Here is a 14,254-nt window from a genome sequence, read left to right on the forward strand (position 1 = left end):
CAGAATTATCAAACATTTGACATAAACTTCTAACATAAAAGCCAAAGACCAAAACAAAAATAATTCAGCAGAAACAGAAATAAGAGAACGGGAAAATAGGAGTTGGCTTTTCAAGAAGCTATCAGTAAGTAATATCCTTAGAGAGGTAAGATGGTGCATTTAATGAAACAAGAATAAAAGGCTATAAAAAATACTTAAAGAACAAAATAAGGACTCACAGACGTTTGATATAGCATATATTAAAAGCTCAACAGGGCCAGGTGTGGTAGCTCATGCCTGTAATACCCAACATTTTGGGAAGCCTAGGCAGGAGAATCACTTGAGCTCAGGAGTTCAAGGTTACAGTGAGTTACCATCACACCACTGCACTCCAGCCTGGGTGACAGAGCAAGACCCTGTCTCTAACAGGAGAAGCCCAATAGAAGGACTGGAGGTAAAACTGAGAAAATGCCCCACAGAAAAGATAAAAAGGGCAGGGCGCGGTGGCCCATGCCTATAATCCCAACACTTTGGGAGGCCAAGGTGGGAAGATCGCTTGAGCTCAGGAGTTTGAGGACAGCCCAGGTAATGTAGTGACACCCGTCTCAAAAAAAAAAAAAAAAATTTTTTTTTTTTAATTAGCCAGGCATGGTGGCACACACCTGTAGTCCTAGCTACATTCCAGCCCAGGAGACACAGCGAGATCTTATCAAAAAAGATAAAAGCACAGAGATGGAAAATGGGAGAAAAAACATGAGAAAATCAAAATCAGTCCTGGGAGAAACATATAAATAACAGGAACCCAAGAAAAACAAAACAGCAGCTATAAAGCAAGCTGAGAGTGTCCCGATTGGAACAGGTTAGAGGCCCCCAGAAAGGATGCCTCCAGGGATGATAATGAAATAAAATCATCTTGGGTTTTCCTATGTAAGAAATATGTGAAATGTGTATTAAGAGGCACCCTTATGAAGGGTATAGGAAGACTTAAAAGTTCCAAAAAAATTAAATAAAAATACAAATGAAGGCCGGGCACGGTGGCTCATGCCTGTTATCCCAGCACTTTGGGAGCCTGAGGCAGGTGGATCACTTGAGGTCAGGAGTTTGAAACTAGCCTGGCCAACATGGTGAAACTCCGTCTCTACCAAAAATACTAAAAAAAAAAAAAAATTAGCTGGTGGTGGTGGCAAGTGCCTGTAATCCCAGCTACTCGGGAGGCAGAGGCAGGAGAATCACTTGAACTCAGGAGGTGGAGGCTGCAGTGAGCCGAGATCGCACCACTGCACTCCTGCCTGGGTGACAGAGCGAGACTCAGTCTCTAAAAGAAAAAAAAGAAAAATAAAATACAAATGAAATAATTATTAACTTCTGGTAGACAGGAGAAGACCTGTGATTCTTTGTCATTACCACTATTATTATCTTTTCATTCAGTGGGGACCAAAATTAGTGGAATAATTTCTAGCCTTGAAGGGAGAGATATACTCTGTTCTGCATCCATTTGTTGATAACCTTTTAGAGAAAGATGATTCCAGAGAAAGTTCAATCCTTTTTTTTTTTTTTAAATAAAGGTGGGAAATAAGGTCATCGTCAAGTGTGAAGAAACATCTTATCTTACTAGATGACTTCAAGCACACTACATGGTAAACACATATAGACAATTCCCACTTCTCCTTGTGTATCCAAAGCCCTACTAATTTCAGTGAACCACATGACCCAGATCCAAAAATGACAACTTACATTCTCTAACAAATTGACTGCTCTACCTCACATTATATCCACATAAAGCATCTTCAAGACTCTGCTATATTACGTCACCTTTTCAGAGGCCTTCTCAGAACACACTACCTAAATTTGGACAATCCACCACACCATCACTATCCCTGACTCCCAACACTCTCTCTACCCACTTTCCCTTGTTACCTCTCTGACACTTATCAAACTCTCATACGCTACATTTTCTACTTTTCTCTTCTCAACCAGAGGGTCAGCTTCATGAACGCAGAAAATCTTGCCTGTTTTAGACTCGGCTATATCCCCAGACCTTAAGTGAGTAGGTACTCAGTAAACATGTGTTGAATGAATGAATGAATGAGGCACCGAATGGCATACTGAACCAAAGTATGAAAATTATTCATTTTCTCCTGTCAAAAGCTGTGTTATTCACCTTCCCTTTTATACTCTTTTGTATCCTTCCTACCCTAATGATGAACTACAGGATATACACTTAAAAGCAGAGGTACTTTATTTCTGTCATATTTTTCTAGACTAGTCAGGGAACCCAGTGTCTTTAGAGGAACAACATATTCTGCTTTCTAGACATCAGACTTATAAAAGATTATCTGCACACAACTCACCCACAATTTTGAACAACCCATGTAGTTTTATTTATGAAGTCTTCTCAAGAATTACAGTAAAATGTTTAAGAAAACTGAACAGTTATGTTACTCAATCTTCATGTTATTCCTATGAGATCCTTCACATTTGCTAGGGTAACCAAATTATGGGCTGAAGTTTAATAATGAACGTCCAATTCAGACACACAACAATTCTGACAGTAATTGTCCTCAGTAACCACTAACCCATAATGCATGCTAGATATTCTGGAACGTCGCTTGACTAGATCCCTTTTACTTTAAAATTTTACCTCTTCTCGAAGCTGCCGTTCTCGTTCTTCCTCTAGTTTTTGGATTTCAGCCAATGACAGCGTGGCCTGGGACTGACATGCTGTTGTATTGGACTGCTGGCCCCATGTTGAAGAAGAAGGAAGCTAACAAAAAAGAGAAGGCCAGAAAGTTCATGAAGAAATGTGGACAGGAAACAAAGAAGCAATAATGCATTATGTATACCCAGAACGAATGCATTTCTCTCAACTCCATTTACCACATTAATTCAAATTTCCTTCTTCATTGCTTTTACTTACTATCCTCTCAGCTTCTTTTGCTTAAGTTTTTGTCACTGCTCCAAACCTAAGTTTATTTTAAAACAACTTATAATACACATACACACTTACATTTGATCTACCACTTGGTGACAAATTTGTTACATCCGGTACTGACATAAACAGCAATATACAAACATAAAGAGGAGTAAACAAAAGAATCACTAAATTGGCTTAAGGATTTTTTAATTGACGAAAGCGACAAAGGACATGATATGCTGCTGTCCAGTGAAAGCGTTAAGGACATGATTTCTGAGGGTAGCACCATGAGATTTCTCATCTCATGAGAGATGCTGGCATAGTTCTTGATCAGCCTTTATGAAAGGGAGCCACTGTTAACCAGGCTGTAGCTTCTAGTCAGGACCATTAAGCTGCTTTTAATCAATAATTTTATTTTTCCCATCCCTTAAGATTATTGACTAAACTAGAGTATAAATATCTGGGTCCTGAATATTTCAATATTCTCAAAGCGTGATTATTCTCAGAGAATCCCTTGCTCTTCCTGGCCAGAAAAAGATACACTTTTAATACTGAGGCATCAAACAAGTGAATACAATAAAAAGGAAACCTAACCAGACTTAAAAAATGTATTTAATAAAAATAATACATGAACATAGATCAAAACAAATAAAATGCCAAACAGTCCCCAAAAGAATGGACCTACAGCAGAAATCTATAACAGTGGATATTGATAGGATAAAAGGTATGAACAGTTTAAACCATCACTGATATTGCCAAACAATTCTTCAAATGAATGTCTTCAACACTACTGAACATAATCAACTCTTAACATTTTTTGGCCAGTATGACAGACAATAGGGCATTTCTCTCAAAATGCACCTGCCCTGGGGTGGGGGAGGGGTGCAGAGGGAAGTTAACAAAGACTGGGGGAGGGAGGTGTTGAGAGGCAAAACTGAGCAAAAATTAACTTTTTCTCCACAGGAAATGACTCATTTGAAGGCACTATCAAGATCAAGTAAGGCAGTAGACCTCAAACTGGCAGCATAACCTGAAGGGACCTTATAAAATGTAGAGGCCCTGGCTCCACCATACCTAATCAATCAGAAGATCAGAAGGGAAGACAGGAGAATCAGCATATTTTAATCATTCTGATGCAGCCAGTAACCACTGATGTTGTCTAAAATCACAGTAGATGTGTCACCCCATGGTAATCAGGAAACAATCTTTCAAGCCCGCTTCAGCAGAACTCAGCCAGCACTGGGAATAGAGGCAGTGCCTCCTGAAATGGCCATCTATCCTCACGGGCACCTCTGAGAATCTTCCTATTGCTGTGCCAAAATATATTTATTCTCTCTCTCCTCCCTGGCCCGACTCTCTATATACACACACATACATATGCATATATATATATATATATATATATATATATACACACACACATATATATATATATATATACACACACATATATATATATATATACACACACACACACACACAAATACATATACATACACACGATCTTTCTCTAGGTATATATACACACAAAATATATACTCTATATTTCATAGGTCTGCTCTACAGACCAAACTTAAGTCTTCCTTATATTGACTTATGTCTGCGGATAGCTTTCATTTTCCTTAAGTCTTCTTTGTACATTGGAAATAATATCCCAGAGCTCTTTCAACATTGCCTCATGACACTTACCAGCCCAACCATCACCCTATAATGCTCACTCAGGAGAACTGCAGTGTGTCAATCATGCTTCTCAGAACAAACTTTTGACAAATCAAAAGCAAATACGGACCCCCGAATGCCTAATATCCTTCACTGATTTTTAAAACTATACTCTTCTTGTTCTGCCCTGACATTGCTACCTTACATTTCAACACTGGTTTTGCTTTAAGAAATAACTGTTTCACTGTCAGAATGACAGCATGAGGAGGAGCTGCGTGGACCTGCTCCCTGGCAAAACTGGTGAAAATCATTTTAAAAATAATCATTTAAACTCTCTGGCTGGCAGCAGGGCCTTACACCTGTAATCCCAGCACTTTGGGAGGCCGAGGCGGGCGGATCACTTGAGGTCAGGAGTTTGACATCAGCCTGGCCAACGTGGCAAAACCCCATCTCTACTAAAAATAATTTAAAAAAAGTAGCTGGGTGTGGTGGTGCACACCTTTAATCCAGCTACTTGGGAGGCTGAGGCAGGAGGATTGCTTGAACTCAGGAGGCGGAGGTTGCAGTGAGCCGAGATCGTGCTACTGCACTCCAGCCTGGGCGACAGAGCCAGACCCTGTCTCAAAAAAATAAATAAAGTCTCTGGAAATACTCCTAAGGGCATACAGCAAATGAAAAAAAAGTTTATTCAAGAATATTTGCTAAAACTCAGTAAGAACAGCAAGAGTTGGTGATACTTAAACCAAGATCTACTCTCCTTCTTTCCTCCCAGCTTAATGAGACAGAAACTCCACTCTAGACTGGTACAGTCAAGACATGGCTCCCTTCTCCCCTCAGCCATCAGTCGGCAGGCTTTCTTCCTGGGAAAAGCACATCAGTGTGTCTCACCCTGATGCCAGTTACCTGTGACAAATGCTAAGTTCCAAACAAGTGCAACAGATGTGGGGGCTCTCTTCTTGTGCCCAGCCCCACTTATAGGATGGAAACTCTTAACCACAGCAACACCAACACTAGGGCCGTGATCACCAATGCAGCTGGCCAGGCCAAGCCATCAGGAGAGGCAAGCCAAGAAGACCTGAGGCTACTATTCTGCCCACCCTTCAGCAAATGTTAGAGGAAAGCAGATCACTGTGCCCACTTCCAGAGCTGACTGAGAGATTTTTGTCTGAGGGTAGGAGTGTAGGAAACAGGTAGCAAACAGAAAGCTCCAGGTTTCTTCCCAAAAGAACTGACTTTATTTGCAACAGATAGTGGATGAGTTCAAGCCTAATGGTGTTTTCAGAAACAGTAGAAGTTGGGATAAAAGGCAACTGGGAGGAGATTGGTAGATTCATAGGAGATACAGCTAAACTGTAGGAGGCTGCTACCTGATATGAGAAAACTAGTTAAAGAAAACTAGAAGAAATCCTCTTGGAGTCAAAACAAATTTCATATATAGACCTCAGGAGCTATTTCTTCAAAGAAACCTGAATTTAAGTGGGTCAGTCTGTCAGTGTATGCCCCAAGGGATTTTTTTTTTTTTTGAGACAGAGTCTCACTCCATCACCCAGGTTGGAGTGCAGTGGTATGATTTTGGCTCACTACAACCTCCGTCTCCCGGGGTCAAGTGATCTTCCCACCTCAGCCTCCCGAGTAGCTGGGATCACAGGCACACATTACCACGCCTGAATAATTTTTTGTATATATATATACATATTATGTGTGTGTGTCTGTGTCTGTGTGTGCGTGTGTGTGTGTGTTTTGGTAGAGATGGGGTTTCACCATGTTTCCCAGGCTGGTGTGTGTGTGGGGTGTGTGTGTGTGTGTGTGTGTGTGTGTGTGTGTGTGTATTTTGGTAGAGATGGGGTTTCACCATGTTGCCCAGGCTGGTTGTGTATTTTGGTAGAGATGGGGTTTCACCATGTTGCCCAGGCTGGTCCTGAATTCCTGAGCTCCAGTGAACCACCAGCCTCCGCCTCCCAAAGTGCTGGGATTATAGGCGTGAGCCACTGCACCCAGCCCAGGACAATTTTAACCCATTTCCCATCTGCCCCGAGAATATTTGCTGGCAGCATGTGCAGCGGCAGCGTTTACCCAAGGCTAACTCGCAGGTTTTTTTTCCTAGATCATTTGGCATCTGTTTTCTGTTCCAACAAGCTGTCCTAACTGCATCAGTGCTGTTTGGATATAATTCTCTGAAAAGCATTAGGACTGTAATCTGAGAGTTATCTCAGGGTCAGCGCTGCAGCCACACGCACCACCAGGGATATTCTCAGGGCAAACGGTAAACGGGTTAAGAACAACAGAACAATCAGCTAGCAGTAAGTGGAGTGAAACAGCTGAGTGTGGAAAAGACAATTAAAGAGAGCCCTGCCACACCCACTGTCACCTCGGAGTCACTCTGGGCACACCCAGTGCTGTACCCCCAACATGGGCAAGAGCAAAGGCTTCAACATGGTCAAGGGGAGGAGGGGAGAGCTGGACTCCACTAAAATAATCCATCCAGTCACAAAACAAATAAACAAACAAGTAAGAAAATCAAGCTGGGAGGGGCGGGTGGAGATATCCAGAGTTGCTACAAGACATTATCAAAAAGTCCGGCTGCCAATAAAAAATTACGAGACATGCAAGAAACAGGAAAGTATAACCCATATACTGGGGAAAAAAGCAGGCAACAGAAACTGCCTGTGAGAGTGAACAAGATGTCAGATTTCACAAAGACTTCACATATGTTATAAAAGTTGTTCAGGGAACCTAAGCAAGCTATGACTAAAGTAGTAAAGGAAGGTATGATGACAGTGTCACACCAAATAAAGAATACTGATAAAGAGATAGATGATATTTTTTAAAAAACCAAAAGGAAATTCTGGAGTACCAAAGTATAATAACTGAAATTAAAAACTCTGCCCATCAACGGAGGATTGGATAAAGAAAATGTGGTGTTTATATAAAGCATGGAATGCTACTCAGCCACAAAAAAGAATGAAATCTTGTCTTTCACAGCAACACAGATGGAACTGGAGGCTATTGTTCTAAGTAAGGTAACCCAGAAACAGAAAGTCAAATACTGCATGTTCTCACTTATAAGTGGGGGCTAAACAAATAAGCACACAAAGTGGAATAATGGACACTGGAGACCCCCAAAGCTGGGAGAATAGGAGGTGAGTAAGGGTTGAACAATCACCTACTGGGTACGATGCTCACTGTTTAGGAGATAAGTACACGAAAAGCCCGGACTTCACCACTGTGCAATATATGCAATTTAGAAACCTACACTTGCATGCCCTAAATATATATAAAAAAATTTTAGTTAAAAAAAATCACTAGAGGTACACTACAGTATATCTGAACTGGCAAAAGAAAGAAACTTAAAGATAGATCAATACAGATTACACAAAGAACAGAGAATAACATGAAGAAAACTGAAGAGAGCCTTAGAGAAATGAGACACCATTAAGTGCATGAAGTGTATCAACATAAGCATCACTCAAGTGCCTGAAGGAGAGAAAGGAACAGAACATACATTTGAAGAAATAATGGCTAAAAACTTCTCCAGTTTATGGAAAAACATTAATCTACACATCCAGGAAGCACCATGAATTCTGAGTAGATTAAACACAAGGAGATCCATAAACAGACATGTCATAGTAAAAATGCTGAAAGCCAGACTCAGTTTGGAAGTTACCTTTTTTCAAGAAGCCTCTCCAAACTTCCCAGATGGACAGTGGTTCTCACATTTTAGAGAGCATGGGTTTGTTTAAATACAAGATTTCTCAGTTCCACCCCTAGAGGTTCTGATTCAATAGGTCTGGGGTGCGAATCTGCACATCTCACAAGTTCCCAAGTGACAGAGCTGTGAGAATGACTGACTCCATGCCACTTCTCCCACTATACTCACCATACTATATTCTATTTGCCTGTTTATGTGTCTAACCTGTGAGCTACTTGAAGATAGGGGACACTAAACCTTACTGCTCACTGCAGACCCAGCATGAAGTTATGCGGAACCTGCCATAAATCTGCTCCTCCCTTCCCAATTACTCCAATTCCATCAACAGTTCCACTATCTTCTCAGTCACTGAAACTTATTCTGGCAGGCACCCCAGCTTCCACCTTCCTCCCTCAGCTCCAGAGAGTAATTAATTCTTGCTGACTGCTATCAGGCCAGCTCCCTCCTGCTGGCCTCTCCTATTCATTTACACCAGCACCAACACAGCCTCTTTACTAGGCTCCCAGTATTCACTTTCTCCTTATTAAAAAAAAAAAAAAAAAAAGCTTTGAATGCTCTTTAAAACAACACTTTGTATATATCACCTCTTAATGTAACTTTCAATAAATGCCTATGGCCAACTCTGTTTCAAGCCCTATATTCTAGTTCCCATTTACACATCTGAATGTTTACATGCCTATATTTGTAAGCTTGTGAGCTCTCTGGGAGCAACTGCCTTGTCTCATTTATCTTTGTCTCAGCAGTGCTGAACTGGTATGGAATAGGCACTCCAGTGTTTACTGAGCCACATTAAATTTACAAACCAAACAGATTTACTTGTTTTGCCTGCACTGCTGCTCATGTCCTATCCTCTTGTTTACGCCTCTCTCATTTAAATGCCTAATACAAAGTATGTGCATTATATATCTTATTGATGATCAAAAAACCAAAGTAGTAATATTCAATGATAAAGAAAGCACAGGGCACAGTGGCTCACACCTGTAATCCCAGCACTGGGCAACATGGTGAAACACCATCTCTACTAAAAACATAAAAAACTAGCTGGGCGTGGTGGGGCATGCCTGTAGTCTCAGCTACTGGGGAGGCTGAGGTGGGAGGATCATATGAGCTGCCCAAGGAAGTTGAGGTTACAGTGAACCAAGATCGTGCCACTGCACTCCAGCCTGGGTGATGGGAGTGAGATCCAGTCTCAAAAATAAATAAATAATTTAAAATATTTTAATATTAAAGAAAGAAAGTACAGTTTTACTGCTACTGGTACAGCCAGCACCTACCTAACTAAAAAATGTTAGCAAGGAGCTCCTAAGGTTGATGCCTCGGGCTTTACCTTCATCTGCGCCAGCTGTTGTTGCTGCTGCTGCTGCTGCAACCTCCGGAGAGCCTCTTGCTGCTGCTGCCTCTGGCGCATTAACTCCTTCTGCCGCTGGACCTCCAGTTCCTTCCTCTTCCGTTCTTCTTCCTCATGCCGGAGTCTGGCTGCCTCCTCTTCCATCCGCAGCCGATTCTCCTCTAATCGACGCTGGGCTTCTTCTTCTTCCCGGGCCCATTTTGCAGCCTCCTCTTCCTTTCCAGAAGGAAAAATTAAAGAGATAAAAATTTTATTAATTGTGGAGGGAAAAAAATCTGACTCACTTTTGAAAGCTTCTGTCAAATGGCTATAGAAATGACAGAGAAAGCAGAAACTCTGTTCATGATAACGCAAGGTAGAAGTAACCTTTCTTTTAAAATATATTTATAGTAGCCACAAAGGCCTGGTATGCTTACAGGATGAAATTTTAATTAAAGGACTGTCACTTTAAACATGTGCAGTCAAAGCCCTGATCTTGAAGCAGCTCACCATCAACTACAGGAAAGTCTCCTGGAAACACTGCTCCAACATGTGAGGTGAGCAAGCCTTTCTGGGTGCTGAGCGCTAAAAGCTACCAATACCTTGTAAGAATGCTGATTACCATGCAAGCACCAGCCAGTTCTGGAACCAAAGCAACTTTCCAAGACCACAGAATTCCATCCCTGGCTCTTGCCCCTTGTGGCCCATAGGCCCTTCAGAACATCTCTCCTCAACCAGTCCTCCACCATTTACTGCATTTGCCCTCACCTGGGCTCATTTTCCTTCTGCTTCCTTCCCTCAAAACCATTCCATTGTGCCCTGCAAAACTCATTTCACTAAGAAATTCTCTTCATCTTTGGAGTCTGTCTGCTGTGCCTGCAATGCTTTGTCTTACCCATATCACATTCCTCTACTTCATTCTCTAAAACGTAGGTCAGACAGAATTTAGCCACTTGGAGACTCGCCTAGCCTTTAGGAGGTATATTTCACCTTTGCCTTTTGATTAACGTCAACTATACCCTGTCCTTATCTATTTGCTTCTAGTCCACCTATGGCAGCTCCTGTTTCTACCTATCCAATAACCACTACCTTTGTCAGGCTTATTCCTTGCAGACAAAGCCTCCTGCCACATCAGAGGTTTAAAATGTCAGATTTTGCTTTTAAGCTTCCAGTGTAACTAGGGGTAGCCATGTGATCCAACGGGGGTCAAAGAGATGTCTACTGGGAGACCTCTAAGGAAGAAATTCTTCCCAGATAAAAGGAACAAAGGATGAGAGAAGGGCCATTCCCTGTCTGGATACAGGCTGCACACAGTGTGATATCCAAAACTCTTAACCATGACGTGAAACATCTGAACTCAAAGTCAACACACCAGGAAATGGCAGAGGAGGAGTATGCAAAGGCCGTAAATACTTAATGGCATTCACTGAATCACTGAAGCAAGTGTACAACAGGCTGATGGGCAGACCTCCTTAGAGTGTGAGGCAAAAATTTCACTTATTATTTAAGCCACCTTAGATGGGTATTTTTATTTTGTAGCTGAAAGTATCCTAATGACAGCGCTTACTTCTTGTATATTCATCACACACATGGACTTCTTAAGGACAGAAACAATTTCCTAAAAAGTCTTATACTCCACCAGAAAACAAGCACAATAACTGGCATGTAGTACATTAACTAAATATGTTAACTGTTAAATGAATAAACCAAAGAATGAATCAACACACAATCTAACTTGGAAGCTATCTATCTCTAACAGAACTTAGGTTTCTGAAAAAAAATCTCAATTTAGAACACAGGGAAAAGCAAGCAAAACTCTACATTCTTAAGTGTGGACTCCACAGAGTGACTTCCAAGGAGTCAGTACAGTCCTGACTTACAGTAGTAAGGGGGGAAGTAACTTACAGTGGAGAAACCTGACAAACACTACTTCAGCCAGGTGATCGAGGTCTACATCAGCAGTCCCAAACCATGTTGGCAATACGGGTACCCCTTGATTTGATGTGATGAAAATGCCACCTTGCCTCTGTGATCTTCCTCCCAAATACCCACAGTCCAGTCTATTCATGAGAAAAACTTCAAATAAATTCCAATCAAGGGGTACCCTATAATATACTAACCAACATTTCTTAAAACTGTCAAAGTCATCAAAAACAAGGAAAGTCTAAGAAACTGTCATAGCCAAGAAGGGTCTAAAGAGACATGACAGCTAAATGTAATATGATATTCTCCTTTTTACAAGTTATTATCATTTTTTTTTTTTTTTTTTTTTGTAGAGACAGGGTCTCGCTATGTTGCTCAGGATGTTCTCGAACTCCTGGCCTCAGCGATCCTTCTGCCTCAGCCTCTTGAGTCGTGGGGATTACAAGTGCTGGCCACTGTGCCCAGCTAATATGATATTCTGAATGGAATCCTGGAACAGAAAAAGGACATTAGGGAAAAGCTTTAAAAATCTCAATAAACAATGGATGTTAGTTAATAATAACGCATTAGCACCAGTTTATTAGTTGTAACAAATGTACCATACTCATGTAAGATATTAATAGCAGGGGAAACTGTGTGCAAGGGGAAATATGGAAGCTCTGTGTATTATATTCCCAGTTTCTCTGAAAATCTAACACTGTTCTAAAAATAAAGTCTACCAATAAAAAAAAACCTATGTTCTTAAACATTAAAATAAAATGATTTGGGGGTTCCAGTTTCTTATAATGACAGAGTACCATGGCTGGACCAACGGTCACACATGTAATGATAAAAGCTGAACTAAACATCAATGAACTAAAAACGAAAAAAAGAACAGGTATACTGAGCCAGGCCCAGTGGTTTGTGCCTGTAATCCCAACTACTAAGGAAGCTGAAGAGAGAGGATCACATGAGGCCAGGAATTTGAGATGAGACTGGGCAATACAGTGAGACCCCTGTCTCCAAAAACATAAAGTAAAAATTAGCCAGGCATGGGGCATATGCCTGCAGTCCCAGGTACTTGAGAGGCTGAGATAGGAGGATGGCTTGAGCCCAGGAGTTCAAGGTTGTAGTGAGTTATAATCACACCACTGCACTCCAGCCTGGGCGACAGAGTGGGACGCTGTCAATAAAAATAAATAAATGAATGAATGAATGAATGAACACCAGAGAGAAATCAAAGAAGAGTCTACCTTGCCCTGCCCGCCAACTGTCTACTAATCAAAAAGCATAACTTTGAAAAAATAACATGTAACATTTTTATTTATGTTTTGCCTAAGGGCACTCCCCCATTCACCAGCAAGGGGCTCAAAGTGTTACTAGCAGTTCTGGTGGTCAAAAGAGAGAGTTCTGGTATAGAGAAGCAGACATTAACCTAGGGGGAAAATTTGGAAGGGGGACCATCAGAAGGAAGGGAACCAGAAAAGAGATGAGCCCCCAAATCTGCAGAAATCCTTGGCTGGCTCATAAACTACAGGCATGAAGTAGACCTCGGGATCAAGCTAAAAGGTGCAGCTGGAAGCTGGAAAAACTCAGTAACTGAGATTAGATATTTCTGCTGCTCTACCATAAGTAGGGTGCAATGTTGAAGACTGAATTGACCAAGGTAACTGCCAGCCAGAACTAAACTCTCTCTTTAAAGGGACAAACCAGAATGCATAATCTCTATAATCTACCATTCAGAATGTTCCTTATACAATTTTTTTATTATAAAAATCAGTAGATACACACAAAAATGGAATAAGGAAAAAATATATACCATGCAAACACCAAAGACAACTAGAATGGCAACCTTAACGTCAATTTAATAGACTTTAAGACAAGGAATACAATCAGAGGTAAACAGGAACATTTCGTAACAATAAAAGGTTCACTAAGAAGACAGAACTATATAAATGTATATGCAAGTAATAATAGAGCCTCAAGACACAAGAGCAAATACAAACATCTAAAGGGAGAAATGAACAAATCAAAAACTGCAGTTTCAGATTTTCGCATCTGTTTTCTTAAGATGAAAATGCATGGCTAATTTTGAAAAAATTTTAGCATCTCTCCCAGGAATCAATATAACAATTTGATAAAAATTAAGTAAGGATATAAAATATTTAAATGTTATCAACCACCTTGACCTAATTGTCATTCATGAAACACTATACTCAACAATTGAGAAATACACATTCTTTTCAAATGTAGGAGGCCAGGCTTGGTAGCTCCTGCCTATAATTCTAGCACTTTGGGGGGCTGAGGCAGGAGGATTGTTTGAGGCCAGGAATTCAAGACCAGCCTGGGCAACACGGCAAGACCCCATCTCTACACACTCTATATATTTTTAAATTTTTCTCCTTTTTTAAAAAACTAGTTAGATTTAGCAGTGGGGGGTTGTATACTAACTTTACTGACACTGATAATTTTAATAAATTCTGATAACCCACTACCATTAGACCAGCCACAACCCCGCCTCTATAAAAACTTTTTAAAAAATTAGCCATGCATGGTGGTATATGCTTGTAGTTCCAGCTACTCTGGTGGCTGAAATGGGAGAATAGCTTGAACCAAGGAGTTCTAGGCTGCAGTGAGCTATGATCACACCATTGCACTTCACTGTGGGCAACACAGTGAGACCTGGACTCAAACAAACAAACAAACAAACCCACCCAGAAATGCACACGGAATAATTCACCAAGACAAGCCATATACTGAACCA

The 14,254-nt window shown here is 40.9% G+C and overlaps 1 protein-coding gene across 13 annotated transcripts in view; it reads right to left on the reverse strand.

Moving 5' to 3' along the window:
• Nucleotides 1-14,254, reverse strand: part of GIGYF2 (GRB10 interacting GYF protein 2) — a 162,440-nt gene that overhangs the window by 15,870 nt on the left and 132,316 nt on the right. For all 13 annotated transcript variants that reach the window (XM_032753782.2, XM_058437102.1, XM_032753786.2 and 10 more), the window contains 2 exons: nucleotides 9,589-9,825; nucleotides 2,621-2,743 (listed from right to left, as the gene is read on the reverse strand). In XM_032753782.2, the coding sequence (XP_032609673.1) occupies nucleotides 2,621-2,743; nucleotides 9,589-9,825 (360 nt within the window). The remainder of the gene's footprint in view (nucleotides 1-2,620; nucleotides 2,744-9,588; nucleotides 9,826-14,254) is intronic.

The sequence above is a fragment of the Hylobates moloch genome, unplaced genomic scaffold, assembly GCF_009828535.3.
Source record: "Hylobates moloch isolate HMO894 unplaced genomic scaffold, HMol_V3 SCAFFOLD_1, whole genome shotgun sequence".
Classification (NCBI taxonomy): domain Eukaryota; kingdom Metazoa; phylum Chordata; class Mammalia; order Primates; family Hylobatidae; genus Hylobates; species Hylobates moloch.